Here is a 24,883-nt window from a genome sequence, read left to right on the forward strand (position 1 = left end):
ATGTGACCTGTTTATTAAAGTGATCAAACTGCAGAGTGAAACTCTTCTGTCACCTGTTCAATAATATAAATAATATAATACATAATTTATATTTTATATATTGTACACAATTCTCTCTTTCTATATATATATATAAATCATACATAAAATAATAAAATAAGAAGTGAGGCAGTATTTCCACACAGTCTCTTTATTTACTCCCCAGCTGTAATCAGTCATGTGACCTCTGAACTTGTCGACTTTGATCTCTTGAGTCAATGAATACGTTTTCAACAGATCACTGACATGTACTTCTACTGCAACATAGTACCGTGCATAAATACTACCTATAATACTTCATTATACATGAGATCCGTTTCAGACAAGGAGAACCTGATCCGGGCTCTGCAGACCTAATCCTGGATCTGCAGACCTGATCCGGGCTCTGCAGACCTGATCCTGGATCTGTTACAGCTCAGTGAACATGAAGAGCAGCATCGACAGCAGCAGAGTGACCGACAGGCCAGACCTCTGTGATCCACCTGAAACTACATGAAGTACTCTGATGAATTCACAGTACTATGAGTACTACTGTTAGTACTAATGATACGCGATGTGTCACGTGACCTTTAACCCTCAAAAACACCTCCGTTCTTATTTTACACCCATTTCTTTTATTTGTAAATTGTTTCATTGAGTAAAAAGTGTATTCTTTGAGTATCAGAGGAACTTACAAGTATAATGTAGCATGACATATTGGTCCTTGAGTACTTCAAAGGTACTCAAGTACAATGCAGGAGTGAATGTACATGAGGTTTTAAAGTTGTGATGACGTCATCGACTCACCGCCGGGCAGCAGTAGCTCCTCGGTGACGGCCAGAGAGCCGTTGTGCGGCGCCGGGTGGATCTGCAGCACTTTGCACATCAGAGGGTAAATGTGGATGCTGTCGAACGGCTCGGACAGGAAGTTCTTCTTGAAGTCGGGTCCGAAGGCCCTGAAGATGGTCTTCATGTCCATCTCTCCGCTGTGGTAGCCGTGGTCGCCTTTGTTCACGTAGACGATGAACCTCTGGGAGACAAACTGCGTCACAACCTGCATTCTGAACTTTGACCTCACTGACGACTGGTCCTAGGCCTGGGCGGTATGCCCATAAATTCATATCACGGTATTTTTTTTACAGTAAACGCATTCATTCATTGATGCCGAAAAGGACCACCGGTCAACTGAACAGCTGTTAGAGCGGTGAGCAGCTGTTTGTATGTTGACACATAGAGAGTGTTAGGAAGATAAACGTGGAGGGACTTAGGACCCAGGGGAATGTAGGTGGAAAAAAACAGGGTCTGTCTCTTCCTGCGACAAAGTTTCTTCTTGTTGTGATAGTGGCCGAGCTTTACCCAGCATGCAGTTCGGCGGTGTAATTTTATAAATGTACAATTATTAGTGTTACAAATTGTTTATTTCACAAACTGTTGTGTCGTGATGTTTTACCTGTTCATGAGTGTTAGTTGTGGGTCATTAATCGTTGTTATAAAGTTATCACCATGACTAAAGTTATAACCATGACTAAAGTTAGAACATGACTAAAGTTACAACATGACTAAAGTCACAACATGACTAAAGTTACAACCATGACTAAAGTTATAACCATGACTAAAGTTATAACATGACTAAACTTAGAACCATGACTAAAGTTACAACATGACTAAACTTACAACATGACTAAAGTTACAACAGGACTAAAGTTACAACCATGACTAAAGTTATAACCATGACTGAAGTTATAAGCATGACTAAACTTAGAACCATGACTAAAGTTATAACATGACTAAAGTTAGAACATGACTAAAGTTATAACCATGACTAAAGTTAGAACATGACTAAAGATAGAACCATGACTAAAGTTATAACATGACTAAAGTTAGAACCATGACTAAAGTTAGAACATGACTAAAGTTATAACATGACTAAAGTTAGAACATGACTAAAGTTACAACCATGACTAAAGTTACAACATGACTAAAGTTAGAACATGACTGAAGCTATAACCATGACTAAAGCTATAACCATGACTAAAGTTATAACATGACTAAAGTTAGAACCATGACTAAAGTTACAACATGACTAAAGTTAGAACATGACTAAAGTTATAACCATGACTAAAGTTATAACATGACTAAAGTTAGAACCATGACTAAAGTTAGAACATGACTAAAGTTATAACCATGACTAAAGTTATAACCATGACTAAAGTTATAACATGACTAAAGTTAGAACCATGACTAAAGTTATAACATGACTAAAGTTAGAACCATGACTACAGTTATAACATGACTAAAGTTAGAACCATGACTAAAGTTATAACCATGACTAAAGTTATAACATGACTAAAGTTAGGACCATGACTAAAGTTAGAACATGACTAAAGTTAGAACATGACTAAAGTTATAACCATGACTAAAGTTATAACCATGACTAAAGTTATAACATGACTAAAGTTAGAACCATGACTAAAGTTAAAACATGACTAAAGTTATAACATGACTAAAGTTAGAACCATGACTAAAGTTATAACCATGACTCAAGTTATAACCATGACTAAAGTTAGAACATGACTAAAGTTAGAACATGACTGAAGTTATAACCATGACTAAAGTTATAACCATGACTAAAGTTATAACATGACTAAAGTTAGAACCATGACTAAAGTTATAACATGACTAAAGTTAGAACATGACTAAAGTTAGAACCATGACTAAAGTTATAACATGACTAAAGTTAGAACCATGACTAAAGTTATAACATGACTAAAGTTAGAACCATGACTAAAGTTATAACCATGACTAAAGTTATAACATGACTAAAGTTAGAACCATGACTAAAGTTACAACATGACTAAAGTTAGAACATGACTAAAGTTATAACCATGACTAAAGTTATAACATGACTAAAGTTAGAACCATGACTAAAGTTAGAACATGACTAAAGTTATAACCATGACTAAAGTTATAACCATGACTAAAGTTATAACATGACTAAAGTTAGAACCATGACTAAAGTTATAACATGACTAAAGTTAGAACCATGACTACAGTTATAACATGACTAAAGTTAGAACCATGACTAAAGTTATAACCATGACTAAAGTTATAACATGACTAAAGTTAGGACCATGACTAAAGTTAGAACATGACTAAAGTTAGAACATGACTAAAGTTATAACCATGACTAAAGTTATAACCATGACTAAAGTTATAACATGACTAAAGTTATAACCATGACTAAAGTTATAACCATGACTAAAGTTATAACATGACTAAAGTTAGAACCATGACTAAAGTTATAACATGACTAAAGTTAGAACATGACTAAAGTTAGAACCATGACTAAAGTTATAACATGACTAAAGTTATAACATGACTAAAGTTACAACATGACTAAAGTTAGAACATGACTGAAGCTATAACCATGACTAAAGCTATAACCATGACTAAAGTTATAACATGACTAAAGTTAGAACCATGACTAAAGTTACAACATGACTAAAGTTAGAACATGACTAAAGTTATAACCATGACTAAAGTTATAACCATGACTAAAGTTATAACCATGACTAAAGTTAGAACATGACTAAAGTTATAACATGACTAAAGTTATAACCATGACGAAAGTTATAACCATGACTAAAGTTAGAACATGACTAAAGTTAGAACATGACTAAAGTTATAACCATGACTAAAGTTAGAACCATGACTAAAGTTAGAACCATGACTAAGGTTATAAGATGACTAAAGATAGAACCATGACTAAAGGTATAACATGACTAAAGTGATAACATGACTAAAGTTACAACCATGACTAAAGTTACAACATGACTAAAGTTATAACATGACTAAAGTTATAACCATGACTAAAGTTATAACATGACTAAAGTTAGAACATGACTAAAGTTACAACATGACTAAAGTTAGAACATGACTAAAGTTATAACCATGACTAAAGTTATAACATGACTAAAGTTAGAACCATGACTAAAGTTAGAACATGACTAAAGTTATAACATGACTAAAGTTAGAACCATGACTAAAGTTAGAACATGACTAAAGTTATAACCATGACTAAAGTTATAACCATGACTAAAGATAGAACATGACTAAAGTTAGAACCATGACTAAAGTTACAACATGACTAAAGTTATAACATGACTAAAGTTATAACCATGACTAAAGTTATAACCATGACTAAAGTTATAACATGACTAAAGTTATAACCATGACTAAAGTTACAACATGACTAAAGTTAGAACATGACTAAAGTTATAACCATGACTAAAGTTATAACATGACTAAAGTTAGAACATGACTAAAGTTATAACCATGACTAAAGTTAGAACATGACTAAAGTTAGAACCATGACTAAAGTTGTAACCATGACTAAAGTTAGAACATGACTAAATTTAGAACCATGACTAAAGTTACAACATGACTAAAGTTATAACCATGACTAAAGTTAGAACCATGACTAAAGTTAGAACATGACTAAAGTTATAACCATGACTAAAGTTAGAACATGACTAAAGTTAGAACATGACTAAAGTTATAACCATGACTAAAGTTACAACATGACTAAAGTTACAACATGACTAAAGTTACAACCATGACTAAAGTTATAACCATGACTAAAGTTTTAACATGACTAAAGTTAGAACCATGACTAAAGTTAGAACATGACTAAAGTTAGAACATGACTAAAGTTATAACCATGACTAAAGTTATAACCATGACTAAAGTTAGAACATGACTAAAGTTAGAACCATGACTAAAGTTACAACATGACTAAAGTTATAACATGACTAAAGTTATAACATGACTAAAGTTAGAACCATGACTAAAGTTATAACATGACTAAAGTTATAACATGACTAAAGTTATAACCATGACTAAAGTTAGAACATGACTAAAGTTAGAACCATGACTAAAGTTAGAACATGACTAAAGTTATAACATGACTAAAGTTAGAACCATGACTAAAGTTAGAACCATGACTAAAGTTATAACATGACTAAAGTTATAACATGACTAAAGTTAGAACCATGACTAAAGTTACAACATGACTAAAGTTAGAACCTTGACTAAAGTTATAACCATGACTAAAGTTATAACATGACTAAAGTTAGAACATGACTAAAGTTACAACATGACTAAAGTTAGAACATGACTAAAGTTATAACCATGACTAAAGTTATAACATGACTAAAGTTAGAACATGACTAAAGTTATAACCATGACTAAAGTTATAACATGACTAAAGTTAGAACCATGACTAAAGTTAGAACATGACTAAAGTTATAACATGACTAAAGTTATAACATGACTAAAGTTATAACATGACTAAAGTTAGAACCATGACTAAAGTTATAACATGACTAAAGTTAGAACCATGACTAAAGTTATAACATGACTAAAGTTAGAACCATGACTAAAGTTATAACCATGACTAAAGTTATAACATGACTAAAGTTAGAACCATGACTAAAGTTACAACATGACTAAAGTTACAACATGACTAAAGTTATAACCATGACTAAAGTTATAACATGACTAAAGTTACAACATGACTAAAGTTATAACCATGACTAAAGTTATAACATGACTAAAGTTAGAACCATGACTAAAGTTAGAACATGACTAAAGTTAGAACATGACTAAATTTAGAACCATGACTAAAGTTACAACATGACTAAAGTTATAACCATGACTAAAGTTAGAACCATGACTAAAGTTACAACATGACTAAAGTTAGAACCATGACTAAAGTTATAACATGACTAAAGTTATAACATGACTAAAGTTAGAACCATGACTAAAGTTACAACATGACTAAAGTTACAACATGACTAAAGTTACAACATGACTAAAGTTACAACATGACTAAAGTTACAACCATGACTAAAGTTATAACCATGACTAAAGTTATAACATGACTAAAGTTAGAGCCATGACTAAAGTTAGAACATGACTAAAGTTATAACATGACTAAAGTTAGAACCATGACTAAAGTTATAACATGACTAAAGTTAGAACCATGACTAAAGTTACAACATGACTAAAGTTACAACCATGACTAAAGTTATAACCATGACTAAAGTTATAACATGACTAAAGTTACAACCATGACTAAAGTTAGAACATGACTAAAGTTAGAACCATGACTAAAGTTAGAACATGACTAAAGTTAGAACATGACTAAAGTTAGAACCATGACTAAAGTTATAACATGACTAAAGTTATAACATGACTAAAGTTAGAACCATGACTAAAGTTATAACATGACTAAAGTTAGAACCATGACTAAAGTTATAACATGACTAAAGTTATAACCATGACTAAAGTTATAACCATGACTAAAGTTATAACATGACTAAAGTTAGAACCATGACTAAAGTTACAACATGACTAAAGTTACAACATGACTAAAGTTATAACCATGACTAAAGTTATAACATGACTAAAGTTAGAACATGACTAAAGTTGTAACCATGACTAAAGTTATAACATGACTAAAGTTAGAACCATGACTAAAGTTAGAACATGACAAAGTTAGAACATGACTAAATTTAGAACCATGACTAAAGTTACAACATGACTAAAGTTATAACCATGACTAAAGTTAGAACCATGACTAAAGTTACAACATGACTAAAGTTAGAACCATGACTAAAGTTATAACATGACTAAAGTTATAACATGACTAAAGTTAGAACCATGACTAAAGTTACAACATGACTAAAGTTACAACATGACTAAAGTTATAACCATGACTAAAGTTATAACCATGACTAAAGTTATAACATGACTAAAGTTAGAACCATGACTAAAGTTAGAACATGACTAAAGTTAGAACATGACTAAAGTTATAACCATGACTAAAGTTATAACCATGACTAAAGTTAGAACATGACTAAAGTTAGAACCATGACTAAAGTTACAACATGACTAAAGTTATAACATGACTAAAGTTATAACATGACTAAAGTTAGAACCATGACTAAAGTTATAACATGACTAAAGTTATAACATGACTAAAGTTAGAACCATGACTAAAGTTATAACATGACTAAAGTTATAACATGACTAAAGTTAGAACCATGACTAAAGTTATAACATGACTAAAGTTAGAACCATGACTAAAGTTATAACATGACTAAAGTTAGAACATGACTAAAGTTTGAACCATGACACATAAGTAGCTCAGACCGCTGCGCACTCAGCTGTGGAAAATAAATGTTGCTGCATGCCAAAGAGACAACATTCGTTACGGCTATGCACCGGTATGACGGGATATGAAAAATTCCTTCCGTATGGATACTTTAAACTGGTAACCGGTATACCGCACAGCCCTAACTGGTCCTAAAGCCCAGATAGACAGAATGAAACTCTGAATTGTTGGCGCGTCAGCGGGTTGAGGATCGAACTCACGGAGTTCAGGTTGAATCCCAGATCTGCGACGACCACGATGGGAGGAAGCCGCTCGCTCCTGGCGAGGTGGAAGCTCTCGGGAAGCTCGTCCTTCTTGTAGACCGTTAGGTTGGGCGCGTTGGACAGCGCGTCGAACACTTCCTGCTCCTTGCCGGGCCGCGGCGTCAGGATGCCAAACCCGCCGTAGTCCAGGATCTCGAAGCTGGCGAGCTTCAGTAGGTTGAGGTACCCGTTGAGGACGATCTCGTCCACCTGCGGCCGCTTCTTGACGGTTGTCATGCCGTGGTCCGAGGTGATGATGACGTTCAGGCTGTCGTTCAGGCTGTGCCGGCCGATGGCCTCCCTCAGGTAGCCGACGGTGCGGTCGATCTGGCGGACGATGCTTTTCCTGTCCGGGTGGTCCGGCCCCTTGGCGTGGCCCACGTTGTCCGGCTCGCCGTAGTACAGTGTCACCAGGTGGAAGTCCTCCTCGGAGAACCAGCGCATCACGGTGTCGACGTTTTGGCGCCATTCTGTCTCGTTGTCGTCTGGGTGACCCGATTCCTCCACGATCACGCGGTCGACCACCTGGCCTCTGTAGTTGGCCCCGCCCCCAGGGTAGTAGAAGGACGCCGTTTTCAGACCCTGAAACCAAGACCGGAAAAGAACACAAAGGTGACATCAAGGTGAAGTCTTTGTGTTCCAGTCACCTGGTGAATTTATATCCAATATTCTCTCTTTTAGCTCTTATATCTGTCTCTAAATACTCCACTATGTTTACCAGCAGGTAGAGAACCGAGTACCTGAACAGGTAGAGAACAGAGAACATGAACAGGTAGAGAACAGAGAACCTGAACAGGTAGAGAACAGAGAACATGAACAGGTAGAGAACAGAGAACATGAACAGGTAGAGAACAGAGAACATGAACAGGTAGAGAACAGAGAACATGAACAGGTAGAGAACAGAGAACATGAACAGGTAGTGTCAAGTCAAACGTGTTTAGACTTTCTAGCAGAAATAAGATAAATAGAAAGTAAAACATAAAATAGGAACGGAGAGGTGGGAAGTAAGCAAAGTAATTGAAAAACGGGGCGGAGCTTATAGACCGGAAATAACCACGGGGCGCACTTAAGAGGGCGGGGAGCAAACGCCGCGAAAAAAGAGAGTACGCAGCAGATGATCTGCGGCAATAACGGGGCATCGACAAGTCCGGAGAGGCAGCCGGTAAGAGGCAAATTCTGAACGCTGACTGACTGTTTGACTTTCACTTTCACCGCCAGTGCGGGAGCGTCAGCGACGTCATGGGGCTCCGCAGCGCGCTCACGTGTGCAGGGGTGAATTGTTTGGGACAGATATCGTTGGGGTTAAATGGTTGAGTTTGTCTTAGGTTGATTGTCTGGTGTCTCGTTATATTGTTTGCAATGTACATGTTGGTGGAAGCACAGCTGGGGATCTGTAGGTGGTGAAGGTAGGTTGTGTGCTTATGCAGAATGCACGGGTGCAAATTGGAAAGAGTGGTTTTCTTTGCTGGCATATTTGAAATGGGGGTTTTCTGTTTTCTCTGCAAAGGTTTTTCACCAATTTCGTTGCCATATGGCTCGAACGAAAATGACTGCAGTGGCTTGACTCCAAAATAAAAGGAGAAAGAAAAAGGAGAAAGTTGTCGTCATTCTGAGTGAAACCCAGTTTAAATCCGGGTAGATGCACCAATCCCTATCAAGTGGGGAGGCGGATAGGTCCAAAGCCAGAACTTGACAGGTAGAGAACAGAGAACCTGAACAGGTAGAGAACCTGAGCAGGTAGAGAACAGAGAACCTGAACAGGTAGAGAACCTGAGCAGGTAGAGAACAGAGAACCTGAGCAGGTAGAGAACAGAGTACCTGAGCAGGTAGAGAACAGAGAACCTGAGCAGGTAGAGAACAGAGAACCTGAGCAGGTAGAGAACAGAGAACCTGAGCAGGTAGAGAACAGAGTACCTGAGCAGGTAGAGAACAGAGAACCTGAGCAGGTAGAGAACAGAGAACCTGAACAGGTAGAGAACAGAGAACCTGAGCAGGTTGGTGATAATGAACAACAACAGGAATGTTGTGGGCCAGAATGAAAAGAACTCATTGTATGTTCATCTTTAACGGAGACTTCCCCACTTCATAAATTGGTTTCTTTAGAATATTGATTGAGCTTTAAGCGCTGCATTGGATTCAGTCGATTAGAATATCGTATTTTATTTTCTCATTTCTGGAGGTGCAGACGTGGCTCGTTCAGCTGAATAATAATAACTTCATGCATTCTGTTAGATCAACCAACATCAGTTCTGATCAAACTTTCTGTGTGACCTCATATGTTTGATGTTTTAATAACTTCAACAATCCTGTTTGGGTCTTTCTGGTCAGAGGAGTCTTCTTGTCTTCATGAAGCTCATCCTCTGATACAGGACCGGGGGCTCGAACCCCTCGTCCTCCCTCTCTGACTTGCTGTCTGCGGCTCTCAGCTCTCAGCCCATTGGTTCCTACTGAAGAGGGTTCTAGCCTCAGTACTCTAGTACTTTATACTTCCATCTGGTCTAAACTACTGTGATCATACGGTATCCACGTTGCTTCTCACCTGGTTCTGAGCTGTGATCCATATGGGCAGAACTCCGTTGTCCCACCACTCCGATCTGGTCAGAGTCTGCTTGTGAGGAACCTTCAGGTTGGTCTTGGCGTTGAACATCATGTTGTGGACGACTTCGTGATCCTCCACCCATCGGCCTGACAACGGGACAGCAAGCGTTTCTCTCGTTAGCAGGAAGTCCCGTAACGTTGCTGACGGCAATCAGCAGAAGTAAAAGTCACATGACTTCCTGTCTCCACCACTAAGTCCTGGGGAGGCCTTCTCCTTTAGACTCCTAGGATCCACCAGAGGGGCGTTCACTGACCTGGTTCATATATCAGACAACTAAACGCCGCTGTTAAATAACTGAGACTAGGACTACAGGGTACTGAGACTAGGACTACAGGGTACTGAGGCTAGGACTACAGGGTACTGAGGCTAGGACTACAGGGTACTGAGGCTAGGACTACAGGGTACTGAGGCTAGGACTACAGGGTACTGAGACTAGGACTACAGGGTACTGAGACTAGGACTACAGGGTACTGAGACTAGGACTACAGGGTACTGAGGCTAGGACTACAGGGTACTGAGACTAGGACTACAGGGTACTGAGACTAGGACTACAGGGTACTGAGGCTAGGACTACAGGGTACTGAGGCTAGGACTACAGGGTACTGAGACTAGGACTACAGGGTACTGAGACTAGGACTACAGGGTACTGAGGCTAGGACTACAGGGTACTGAGACTAGGACTACAGGGTACTGAGACTAGGACTACAGAGTACTGTGTAGTTCTAGCCTCAGTAGCACTAGCAGCACTAGCAGCAGCGGTTACCGGTGACGGTGGTGAAGTGAGACGGGCTGGTCATGGTGAGCATGGGCGGCGTCAGGTACTTGGCCTTGACGCCGTCCTGCAGCAGCCGGTCCAGGTGCGGCGTGTCCACGTCCTGGTCGTAGTCCCAGCGGAAGCCGTCGAAGGAGATCAGCAGCAGCCGGTTCCTCCGCGCTGCCTTGCTCAGCGGCGTGGCGGCGGCGGTGCTGACAAGCGCGGCGAGGAGGAGGAGGAGGTGCGTCTTCATCGTCTCTTCACCTGTGTGAGGCTCACCTGCAGCGCACCTCTTTAACCGGACTGATTACAGATCAGCTGAGCGCTCCAGACCTTCGACTGGTCCTATCAGGTGGACCCGGCTGATAGCGGCTCATTTACTGCCTCCGGTTTATTATGTTTATACAGGGTGACATTAACAGAGCTGAACGTTTTTAATACATAACCTGCCGTTTACATGTTCAATGACGTCGTGACAATAAATAACAACACGACACAATAAACAAAAAGGTCGTCAATCGACAAAAAACACTTGGAGGTCAAGGTCATCTCCGTGACGATTACAAGGTCAGCTCAAGGTCCGGTTGTCATGGAGACAACGGTTCTCGTCATGTGACCTCAGGAAATTAAAAGCTTTGTATTTATTTCCGATGCGTCGGCCTTCTGAGCACGAGGACGAAGTTCTCTCTGAGATGATGTCATGAACATGAATCATCATCAGTCACGTGTTGCTCCTCTATTACTGCAGCGGGAATCTACATATATATTATATATACATAATGTATATTATAGATAGAATATATTAATAATTGATATATATATTATTAATATATATATATCATTAATATATATGAATGATATATATATATATATATATTAATATATATAATTAATATATATATTAATTATATATATATATATATATATATATATATATATATATATATATATATATATATACATATATACATATATATATATACATATATATATACATATACATACATATACATATATATATATATATATACATATATATACATATACATATATATATATACATATACATATATATATATATACATATATATATACATATACGCATATATATATATATATATATATATACATATATATATATATATATATATATATATGTGTATATATATATATGTGTATATATATATATATATGTATATATGTGTGTATATATATATATATATGTGTGTATATATGTATATATGTATATATATATGTATATATATATATATGTGTGTATATATGTATATATGTATATATATATGTATATATATATATATGTGTGTGTGTATGTATGTATATATATATATGTGTATATGTATGTATGTATATGTATGTATGTATGTATGTATGTATATATATATATATATGTATATATGTATATATGTATATGTATATGTATATATGTATATATATAAATAATGTATAATACATATTATATATCACATATACTATTATAAAATGATTATATATTATTTTTATAAATAATACATATATGAAGACGGCTCTTATTTTGGTAAGAGAGAAATCCGGAAGCACTTAACCGAATGACTTCCGGGTCACGAGTCCTCCTGATCCCGTTAACGTTGGACAGAACGCCGTTGGTTTGTTCTCCAGGAGGTCTTCAGGTCCAGATCAAGGATTACATATTATTATCATAAGGATTACTTCATATTATTATCATAAGGATTACATCATATCTTCTGCTGCATGAGGACCTGAAGGTCTGACGCGAACCCGGAAGCGGTAAGAAGACCACGTGACCTCTGCTGTGCTCTAGGAGGACACATACGGTGTACATGCACACGTTATATACATGATATACATGTACACGTTATACACATTATATACATGTACACGTTACAGTACACAAGGTGTACATGTACACGTTGTATACATTATATACATGTACACGTTATACACATTATATACATGTACACGTTACTGTACACAAAGTGTACGTGTACACTTTGTGTACATTATATACGTGTACACGTTATATACATTATATACATGTACACGTTATACACATTATATACATGTACACGTTACAGTACACAAGGTGTACATGTACACGTTGTATACATTATATACATGCACACGTTATATACATTATATACATGTACACGTTATACACATTATATACATGTACACGTTATATACATTATATACATGTACACGTTATACACATTATATACATGTACACGTTACAGTACACAAAGTGTACGTGTACACGTTATATACATTATATACGTGTACACGTTATATACATTATATACATGTACACGTTATACACATTATATACATGTACACGTTGTATACATTATATACATGCACACGTTATATACATGTACACGTTATACACATTATATACATGTACACGTTATACACATTATATACATGTACACGTTATATACATTATATACATGTACACGTTATACACATTATATACATGTACACGTTACAGTACACAAAGTGTACGTGTACACGTTATATACATTATATACGTGTACACGTTATATACATTATATACATGTACACGTTATACACATTATATACATGTACACGTTGTATACATTATATACATGCACACGTTATACACATTATATACATGTACACGTTACAGTACACAAGGTGTACATGTACACGTTGTATACATTATATACATGTACACGTTATATACATGATATACATGTACACGTTATACACATTATATACATGTACACGTTGTATACATTATATACATGCACACGTTATATACATTATATACATGTACACGTTATACACATTATATACATGTACACGTTATATACATTATATACATGCACACGTTGTATACATTATATACATGTACACGTTGTATACATTATATACGTGTACACGTTGTATACATTATATACGTGTACACGTTATATACATTATATACGTGTACACGTTATACACATTATATACGTGTACACGTTATACACATTATATACATGTACACGCTATATACGTGTACACGTTATACACATTATATACATGTACACGCTATATACATGTACACGCTATATACGTGTACACGTTATACACATTATATACATGTACACGCTATATACATGTACACGTTATACACATTATATACATGTACACGCTATATACGTGTACACGTTATACACATTATATACATGTACACGCTATATACATGTACACGTTATACACATTATATACATGTACACGTTATACACATTATATACATGTACACGTTACAGTACACAAGGTGTACATGTACACGTTATATACATTATATACATGTACATGTTACAGTACACATGATGCACATTACAGTACACATGTATTTACACTAGGTGTGTTTACATGTATTTACACTAGGTGTGTGTGTTTACATGTATTTACACTAGCTGTGTTTACATGTATTTACACTAGCTGTGTTTACATGTATTTACACTAGGTGTGTGTGTGTTTACATGTTTCATAACTAGTGTTTCTTCTTCATGTCCTCTGGTTTGATTCAGACATGTCTTCACTGTGGAGCTTGAGACCGGCGCTGACATCACTGCTGCAAGGTGAGTTTACCAGAGTCCCACGATACGATATTATCACGATGCTTAAGTCACATTACGATATTATCACAATACTTAAGTTACGATACGATATTATCACGATGCTTAAGTTACGATACGATATTATCACGATGCTTGAGTCACATTACGATATTATCACAATACTTAAGTTACGATATGATATTATCACGATGCTTAACTTACGATACGATATTATCACGATGCTTAAGTTACGATACGATATTATCACAATACTTAAGTCACGATACGATATTATCACGATGCTTAAGTCACATTACGATATAATCACAATGCTTAAGTTACATTTCGATATTCTCACGATGCTTAAGTCACATTACGATATTATCACGATGCTTAAGTCACATTTCGATATTCTCACGATGCTTAAGTCACATTACGATATTATCACGATGCTTAAGTCACATTACGATATTATCACAATACTTAAGTCACATTACGATATTATCACGATGCTTAAGTTACGATACGATGTTATCACAATACTTAAGTTACGATACGATAATATCACAATGCTTAAGTTACGATACGATATTATCACGATGCTTAAGTCACATTACGATATTATCACAATACTTAAGTCACGATACGATATTATCACAATGCTTAAGTTACGATACGATATTATCACGATGCTTAAGTCACATTACGATATTATCACAATACATAAGTCACATTACGATATTATCACGATGCTTAAGTTACGATACGATATTATCACAATACTTAAGTTACGATACGATATTATCACAATGCTTCAGTTACGATACGATATTATCACAATACTTAAGTTACGATACGATATTATCACAATACTTAAGTTACGATACGATATTATCACAATGCTTAAGTTACGATACGATATTATCACGATGCTTAAGTTACGATACGATATTATCACGATGCTTAAGTTACGATACGATATTATCACAATACTTAAGTTACGATACGATATTATCACAATACTTAAGTTACGATACGATATTATCACAATGCTTAAGTTACGATACGATATTATCACGATGCTTAAGTTACGATACGATATTATCACAATACTTAAGTCACATTACGATATTATCACGATGCTTAAGTTACGATATTATCACAATACTTAAGTTACGATACGATATTATCACGATGCTTAAGTCATATTACGGTATTATCACAATACTTAAGTCACATTGCGATATTATCACGATGCTTAAGTTACGATACGATATTATCACGATGCTTAAGTTACGATACAATGTTATTGTGACTAAAACCTGAATCCTCAGAAACAAAATTGAAGAGATTGAGACGCTTTCTGTTCCTTCTGGTCTCTGCAGCGTCCCAGCATGCATCTGCCTGGACGGGTCCCGTCCTCTCCAGGACCATGGCCACCCTCAACCAGATGCACCGCCAGGGGAAACCCAAACCGCCTCCCAAGTCCGTCGGCGCCACGTTCGGCCGGCCGCAGCTGAAGGCGGTGGTCCTGAAGACCATGATTCGGAAGCCCAAGAAGCCCAACTCCGCCAACAGGAAGTGCGCTCGCGTGCGCCTGTCCAACGGGAAGGAGGCGGTGGCCTTCATCCCCGGGGAGGGACACAACCTGCAGGAGCACAACGTTGTGCTGGTGGAGGGGGGGCGGACGCAGGACCTCCCCGGGGTCAAGCTCAAGGTCGTGAGAGGCAAATATGACTGTGCTCACGTGGTGAAGAAGAAACAGTAGAGATGGTCATCAACACACCATAAATAAATACATCAACACACCTGCGTGTGATCGGAGACGTCACCACATGGACTACAGTATGGAGACGCTCTTCGTGCTGAAGGTCAAGCGGAGGTCACATCGTGGATCAAGGCCCAACGTGTACTTATACTGTCATGCTTCATGTTCCTGAATAAAGTCATCGATCCATGAAGCTGTTTCTGGTTTTGATATAGGATATGAAGTTATATATTAATATTTTGCATATAATTTATTTTGTATTTATATATACATATATATAAATATATTAACTGGTAAACAGTCATGAATAAGTACATATATAAAATATATCTTAACGTACATAGAAAACAATGTTGTTGTAGCTCAGCTTCCGGCCAGCAGCGGCAGCACCGAGCGTGACGTGAGCAGCTGCTACCCACAATGCTGAGCGAGGAAGACGTGCTGGGTGAGTTCACCTGCGCGTCCCGGCGGTCAGGTCGTGTCCCGCGTCCTGTCCCTGCAGCCTGACTCCCCTGCCGGCCTGCCGAGGCAGGTCGTCCCGAGGCCGGGTTCTGGTTCCGGTCCGGACCGGAAGACCACAGGTGTCGCTCATGGCGGCGTAGCGGCGTTCAGGACGTGAGTCCCGGTTCCGTCCTTCAGACTGACTGCTGGGTCTTCTTCTGACGGCCTGGTACCCCGTCCCGAGACCCGGTACGTGTTCTGTGTGATTCCGTGAACGTTAAGGCTTTAGTTTACGGTGAGCGAGCTAGCTTCAGTGTTAGCTTCAGCGCTAGCTTCGGTTAGCTCGTATATATAAATATAAATAAATAATATAATGTATATTTATCTATATCTATATATATATATATATATATATATATATATATATATATATAGAGAGAGGTATATTATATATGTATATTTAAATATATGTATATTATATAAATATATATGTATATATAAATATATGTATGTGTATATATATATATATATATATATATACACGTGTGTGCGTATACACTCACCTAAAGGATTATTAGGAACACCATACTAATACTGTGTTTGACGCCCTTTCGCCTTCAGAACTGCCTTAATTCTACGTGGCATTGATTCAACAAGGTGCTGAAAGCATTCTTTAGAAATGATTGGAGCTTTGTGACATGGTGCATTATCCTGCTGGAAGTAGCCATCAGAGGATGGTACATGGTGGGTACATGGTGGGTACATGGTGGGTACATGGTGGGTACATGGTGGGTACCCACCATGTACCCACCATGTACCCACCATGTACCCATGAAATGGTTGTGCGTGAAAATCTCAGTAACTGAGCAGATTGTGAAATACTCAGACCGGCCCGTCTGGCACCAACAACCATGCCACGCTCAAAATTGCTTAAATCACCTTTCTTTCCCATTCTGACATTCAGTTTGTTGCTAACCTTAAAGATGAATGTTAAAGACCAGCAATTGATTAACTTCATACAAAAGAAATCAGTATTTTGATCTTGTTCAGTTCAGTTGTTCTTACTCAGAGAAAAGTCCAGTATGTGTTGTCTTGAACAAGAGCACTGAAGTCTGGTTGGATGAGGTGGAGATGTGAAGGACAGCTGACGGGTATCTCAGCGCCGGCTTTGCAAGATTAATGTTCATCTGGATTTGGACACTGCAGCGCGAGGCTCCTGTGAGCGCTCTGTGCTCGCTGAGGACAGAAACTACAGAACAAGACGTGCTTCAGTCTGTTGGCAACAAGCCGGTCTGTGAGGCTGCGGAAGAGCGCGCGCATCCGTAAATCTCCTTCAGAGTAAAAGCAGTGCTGTTGTATTTTTCTTTTTTGATTGACCTCGCGCGGGCCGGGCTGAGAGCTGTAAGATGCCCAGGTCTGAACTACGACGTCTGGGAGAGATTAAAGTGCAGCACCTGTGAGCGGCAGCATGAAGCCCCTCCAATGCACAAAAACCAAAAAAAGTGTTAACGCATGATCAAATAATTAACGCCGTTAATAGTTTGCTGCGTTAACTTGCCCAGCCCTATATGTATATATATTTTAGAGGCTCTAATTATTGTGATCTACATCACTACCTTTTGTGATCAACGTGTTGGGCTTTCCTGTTAGCAAGTCTTTATTAAATGTTTAGTTGTGACAATAATAATTAGTTAATAATGAAAAGCTCAGTTGAATAAAAACAGTACTTGTTGTTAACTGTACTGCATCGTACTGCTTATACTCAAGGAACATTATTATATTTATTTATTTATATTATTATAGAAACAGTATTTTTACAGTGTGGTAGTAGTACTTTTACTGAAACAGAGTATTTTTACAGTGTGGTATTTGTACTACCTTTGTATTCCCTCTGTCTTGTCTCACAGGCTTTGGAGAGAAGGAGCAGACTATGAGATGAATTCAGTGGAAGTGGAAACAGACCAGGAGGAAGAGGAAGAGGCGTGTCCTCATGGGGCCGCTGAAGGTCAGAGGTCAACTCAATGTCAAACGTTAAAAACTGTTTTCATGTGAATGTAGTTTTTACTCTTTGATCAAATGAAACCTGTAATATGATCAATACTCATATTGATGAGGCCACATCTGATCAATACTCATATTGATGAGGCCACATCTGATCAATACTCATATTGATGAGGCCACATCTGATCAATACTCATATTGATGAGGCCACATCTGATCAGGAGTCCATCAAAGGGTTACACAGCCCTGCGTCTTGTCTACAGGAGCAGCAGCCCTGAAGCGGCCCGCTCGTCACAGCTGTTTGGAATGCGGCCGCATGTTCTCCCGGCCGTCCCGGCTGGCCGACCACGTGAGCATGCACGCCGGCGTGAAGCCGTACGGCTGCTCCGTGTGCGGCCAGCGCTTCACCAGGAAGGCCAGCGCGGCCACGCACCAGCGCCTCCACACTGAGGGGCAGGACCAGCGCCTCCACACTGAGGGGCAGGACCAGCGCCTCCACACTGAGGGGCAGGACCAGCGCCTCCACACTGAGGGGCAGGACCAGCGCCTCCACACTGAGGGGCAGGACCAGCGCCTCCACACTGAGGGGCAGGACCAGCGCCTCCACACTGAGGGGCAGGACCAGCGCCTCCACACTGAGGGGCAGGACCAGCGCCTCCACACTGAGGGGCAGGCCAGCGCGGCCATGCACTGCACCGAGAGCGTCAACCGGCCAGACCTGCTGAGGGGGCACCTGCAGACGCAAACTGAGGGCAAAGAGGTGAGTCACACCAAGGCGCACTGTGATTGGTCAGACGGGATCAGGTGACCCTCCTCCGCCACAACCAGGAGACCACTTCCTGTTCTTGAGGGTCTTAAAGCTGCAGGAGGGTTTGGTTCTGTCCCTGTCACATCGTAGAGGGTTTGAGTCCCTCAGACATGTTGACCCTCCATGAACCCTTCAGTAAGTCAGCATCAGACTTAATGAACCCGGTCTCTGAGCAGAAAGGACCAGGAGACACTCGGATCCACTACGGAGGACCTGATGAGACCAGATCCACTTTTATCTAGAATGTATTCATAATTATAAGAGATGTATATTATAATATATACCGGTCCTGGTGCTGCAGGGATCAGCCGTCCCGCGAGCTGAACCTCATATCGTCAGCGTATCTTTTTAAGTCGGCTGATTCTTGACAAAGCGACCACAGATTTGACGCTTAAACAACTGACTTCTCGCCTGAAAACCTCCTATAATTACATTCTGTGACTCAACAGTATTGTTGAGTCACATGACACACAAGTCCACGAGGACACAACGCATATTGAGAAACGGCCATTTTGTCTTCTTGTCTCCAGGACTCAGAGGACCTTTCTACCAGACCTCCACCTGTGGACCAGGACGGCCCTCCACCTGGTAACCACGGGGACCAGGAGGACGTCAGCGGTTTGATAAACTCTGACGGAGAGGAAGAGGACTGGAGACCTCCGAGTGAGTGCTGATCCCTAGTCCGGTTTCCAGGACCCCAGTAGTCCTGCTCCTCCTGAACCCGAGGGGCGGAGCCTCCTGTCCAGTGGTGTGATACCCAATAGTTCAGCACTCTATGGGCACTGCTCCTGACCCCCATGCCAAGACCCCGATATATGATTTAGTACATAATATATGATTTAGTATATAATATTTACAATGTAATATGTGATTTACTATAATTTATGTGTAACGTGTGTGTGTGGCAGAACAAGATGGCGGCTCAGAGGCCGACGGGAAGAAGAAGCACTGCTGCCCCGTTTGTGGCCGCGACTGCTTCAAGGCGTCGGGGCTGCAGAAGCACCTGAGGGTCCACTCCGGAGAACGTCCCTTCCAGTGCCCCACCTGCAGCAAGACCTTCACCCAGCAGGTCCACATGACGGAGCACCGCAGAACCCACAGCGGGGAGAAGCCCTTCAGCTGCGGTCGCTGCGGCAAGAGCTTCACGTTCTCCAGCGCGCTGCGCCGGCACCAGAAGGTCCACAGCGAGGCCCGGCCCTTCAGGTGCCCCGACTGCCTCAAGACCTTCAAGCGGCACAGCTCCCTGAAGACCCACCAGCTCGCGCACTCGGGGGTTCGGTTCCCGTGTCCGCTGTGCAGCAAGAGCTTCAGCCGCGCGCTGGAGCTCAGCTACCACGTGGACGTGCACGCCGCCACACGGCCGTACTTCTGCACCCTGTGCCAGAAGGACCTGAGCGGGGCCCGCCACTTCAGCAAGCACATGAAGAAGCACCAGGAGGGTTCCTCTGACCCGCAGAACCCCATCTTCAGCAAGCACATGAAGAAGCACCAGGAGGGTTCCTCTGACCCGCAGAACCCCATCTTCAGCAAGTGCATGAAGAAGCCCCAGGAGGGTTCCTCTGACACGGAGAACCCAGAGGTCTGACTGGGAGTCTGCTGAGCAGAGAACCAACAGGAGGTGAACCAGAGACGGAGCTGCTATCAGGACGTTGTTAGCCTAGCTTAGCATAAAGACTGTCCACAGGAAGGTGCCTTGATCAAGGACACGTGGAGGTCAGACTGAGTTCTGTTTTCAAGTCACTGACATCACTGAGTCTCACGTGTAACCGATATATTTAATGTCTTCAGACCAGTTAGTTCATTCAGTTCATCATGTGATGTAGGAATGTCAATGTTTAACCGGGGCTTCTGGCGCCCCCTGTGGACTAGAGGGGTCCTGGCGCCCCCTGTGGACTAGAGGGCTTCTGGCGCCCCCTGTGGACTAGAGGGGTCCTGGCGCCCCCTGTGGACTAGAGGGCTTCTGGCGCCCCCTGTGGACTAGAGGGCTTCTGGCGCCCCCTGTGGACTAGAGGGGTCCTGGCGCCCCCTGTGGACTAGAGGGCTTCTGGCGCCCCCTGTGGACTAGAGGGCTTCTGGCGCCCCCTGTGGACTAGAGGGGTCCTGGCGCCCCCTGTGGACTAGAGGGCTTCTGGCGCCCCCTGTGGACTAGAGGGCTTCTGGCGCCCCCTGTGGACTAGAGGGCTTCTGGCGCCCCCTGTGGACTAGAGGGCTTCTGGCGCCCCCTGTGGACTAGAGGGGTCCACTGCCTGTAAGCCAGGTGGGGCTCAGGTTCCTAAAAAATAAATGTTTGAATAATTCTGTGTAAAATATAATAAATTAAATGTAATAAAACCGACTGAACACGTGTCCTTTCTTTACGTTTCTATGGTAACTGTTTAAAGTCACGTTGCTATGAATTGTGGGACTCAAGAGACTCGAACACTCATTAATAAAGTAATATATGAACATATTTATATTAATAAAGTAATATATGAACATGTTTATGTGAAAGTAATATATGAACATGTTTATGTTAAAGTAATATGAATGAATAATGAATGAATGAATACTTTATTAATCCCCAAGGGGAACATTTTTTGCCGTCATCAGTAGACACACAAGATAAAAGATCAAATATATAAAGAAGCAACAGGGATGAGAGATATATACAAATTAAAATAAAGTTATGTATATATATATATATAATAGAATAAAATAGAATAGAATACAACTAACTGGAATGAAATATATTTATATTTACAGCTGAAGAGTGTATTCATTAATTAAGTAAATAAGTAAACTAGATAAACAGAGTGCACAGTGCAAAATATATATGTTACAGTGATGAATTAATCCACAGAGGAACTAGCAGGCGGTGACTTGTTGTAAAGCCGTATAGCTGACGGCAGGAATGTTCTCCTGTACGGTCCTTGGTGCAGCGGAGCATGAGGAACCTGTTGGAGAAAGTGCTCCTCTGGCCCTGCAGCAGGTGGTAGAGAGGGTGGTTATATATATATATATATATATATACATATATATATATATATATATGGCCCTGCAGCAGGTGGTAGAGAGGGTGGTTATATATATATATATATATATATATATATATATATATATGGCCCTGCAGCAGGTGGTAGAGAGGGTGGTTATATATATATATATATATATATATATATATATATATATATATATATATATATATATATATATGGCCCTGCAGCAGGTGGTAGAGAGGGTGGTTATATATATATATATATATATATATATATATATATATATATATATATATATATATATATGGCCCTGCAGCAGGTGGTAGAGAGGGTGGTTATATATATATATATATATATATATATATATATATATATATATATATATATATATATGGCCCTGCAGCAGGTGGTAGAGAGGGTGGTTATATATATATATATATATATATATATATATATATATATATATATATATGGCCCTGCAGCAGGTGGTAGAGAGGGTGGTTATATATATATATATATATATATATATATATATATATATATATATATATATATGGCCCTGCAGCAGGTGGTAGAGAGGGTGGTTATATATATATATATATATATATATATATATATATATATATATATATATATATATATATATATATGGCCCTGCAGCAGGTGGTAGAGAGGGTGGTTATATATATATATATATATATATATATATATATATATATATATATATATATATATATATATATATGGCCCTGCAGCAGGTGGTAGAGAGGGTGGTTATATATATATATATATATATATATATATATATATATGGCCCTGCAGCAGGTGGTAGAGAGGGTGGTTATATATATATATATATATATATATATATATATATATATATATATATATATATATATATATATATATGGCCCTGCAGCAGGTGGTAGAGAGGGTGGTTATATATATATATATATATATATATATATATATATATATATATATATATATATATATATATATATATATATGGCCCTGCAGCAGGTGGTAGAGAGGGTCGTCCAGGTTGTCCAATATGGACAGTAGTTTCTTCAGCGTCCTCCTCTCCACCACCTGCTCCAGAAACTCCTGCTTGCAGCCGATGATGGAGCCTTCTTCACTAGCTTGTTAAGTCTGTTGGTGTCACCGGCTCCAATGCTGCTCCCCAGCAGACGATGGAGAAGTACAGGGCGCTGGACACCACCGACTGGTAGAACATCTCCAGCATCTTCTGCACACATTGAAGGATCCAAGCTTCCTCAGGAAAAAGAGTCGACTCATCCCCTTCTTGTACACAGCGTTGATGTTGGCCTTCCAGTTCAGTCGGCTGTCGATGGAAACACCTGGTACCTGTACTCCTCCTCCATGTGATGAGACACCAGGTACCTGTACTCCTCCATGTGATGAGACACCAGGTACCTGTACTCCTCCATGTGATGAGACACCAGGTACCTGTACTCCTCCTCCAGGTGATGAGACACCAGGTACCTGTACTCCTCCATGTGATGAGACACCAGGTACCTGTACTCCTCCACCATGTGATGAGACACCAGGTACCTGTACTCCTCCACCAGGTGATGAGACACCAGGTACCTGTACTCCTCCATGTGATGAGACACCAGGTACCTGTACTCCTCCACTATGTCCACGTCCTCTCCCAGAACACTCAGAGGTCTAGGAGCCGTCGTCTTCCTCCTGAAGTCCACCACCATCTCTCTGGTCTTGGCCACGTTCAGAAGCAGGTGATTCTCTCCGGTCCACTCCACAAAGTCACTCACCACTGCCCTGTCCTCCTCCTCCCGTCCATCCCTAATACACCCGGCCACTGCAGAGTCATCAGAGAACTTCTGCAGATGGCATGACTGTGTGTTGTACTGGAAGTCAGTGGTGTACAGGGTGAACAGGAAGGGAGACAGAACAGTTCCCTGTGGGGCTCCAGCATCACCGACCACCGTCCCAGACAGCACACGGCCCATTCTGACACACTGTGGTCTGCCTGTGAGGTAGTCAGTGATCCAGAAGATGGTGGACGAGTCTACCCCCACCACCCGCAGTATAATAAAGTAATATATGAACATGTTTATATTAATAAAATAATATATGAACATGTTTATATTAATAAAGTAATATATGAACATGTTTATGTTAATAAAGTAATATATGAACATGTTTATGTTAATAAAGTAATATATGAACATGTTTGTATTAATACAGTAATATATGAACATGTTTGTATTAATAAAGTAATATATGAACATGTTTGTATTAATACAGTAATATATGAACATGTTTGTATTAATACAGTAATATATGAACATGTTTATGTTAATAAAGTAATATATGAACATGTTTATGTTAATAAAGTAATATATGAACATGTTTATATTAATACAGTAATATATGAACATGTTTATGTTAATAAAGTAATATATGAACAT

The 24,883-nt window shown here is 39.5% G+C and overlaps 3 protein-coding genes across 3 annotated transcripts; 2 read left to right on the forward strand and 1 right to left on the reverse strand.

Moving 5' to 3' along the window:
• Nucleotides 1–447: 447 nt before the first annotated feature.
• Nucleotides 448–11,103, reverse strand: LOC306744752 (ectonucleotide pyrophosphatase/phosphodiesterase family member 7; the record flags this gene model as incomplete). Its single annotated transcript, XM_079227433.1, has 5 exons — nucleotides 448–521; nucleotides 826–1,048; nucleotides 7,456–8,079; nucleotides 10,037–10,182; nucleotides 10,860–11,103. 5 exons carry the CDS (start codon nucleotides 11,101–11,103, stop codon nucleotides 448–450), a joined length of 1,311 nt encoding a protein of 436 aa, XP_079083559.1.
• A 1,354-nt stretch (nucleotides 11,104–12,457) lies between these two features.
• Nucleotides 12,458–16,389, forward strand: mrps12 (mitochondrial ribosomal protein S12). The gene is made up of 3 exons (XM_079227627.1): nucleotides 12,458–12,635; nucleotides 14,405–14,455; nucleotides 15,820–16,389. The coding sequence occupies exons 2-3, from the start codon at nucleotides 14,407–14,409 to the stop codon at nucleotides 16,200–16,202; spliced, it is 432 nt and encodes a 143-aa protein (XP_079083753.1). The 5' UTR covers nucleotides 12,458–12,635; nucleotides 14,405–14,406; the 3' UTR covers nucleotides 16,203–16,389.
• A 353-nt stretch (nucleotides 16,390–16,742) lies between these two features.
• LOC306744453 (uncharacterized protein) lies at nucleotides 16,743–21,445 on the forward strand. The gene is made up of 5 exons (XM_079227090.1): nucleotides 16,743–16,892; nucleotides 18,551–18,648; nucleotides 18,908–19,404; nucleotides 19,983–20,115; nucleotides 20,361–21,445. The coding sequence occupies exons 2-5, from the start codon at nucleotides 18,579–18,581 to the stop codon at nucleotides 21,035–21,037; spliced, it is 1,377 nt and encodes a 458-aa protein (XP_079083216.1). The 5' UTR covers nucleotides 16,743–16,892; nucleotides 18,551–18,578; the 3' UTR covers nucleotides 21,038–21,445.
• The last annotated feature ends 3,438 nt before the right edge of the window (nucleotides 21,446–24,883 follow it).

Source organism: Taurulus bubalis (genome assembly GCF_910589615.1).
Source record: "Taurulus bubalis genome assembly, chromosome: 12".
NCBI classification, from domain to species: Eukaryota; Metazoa; Chordata; class Actinopteri; order Perciformes; family Cottidae; genus Taurulus; species Taurulus bubalis.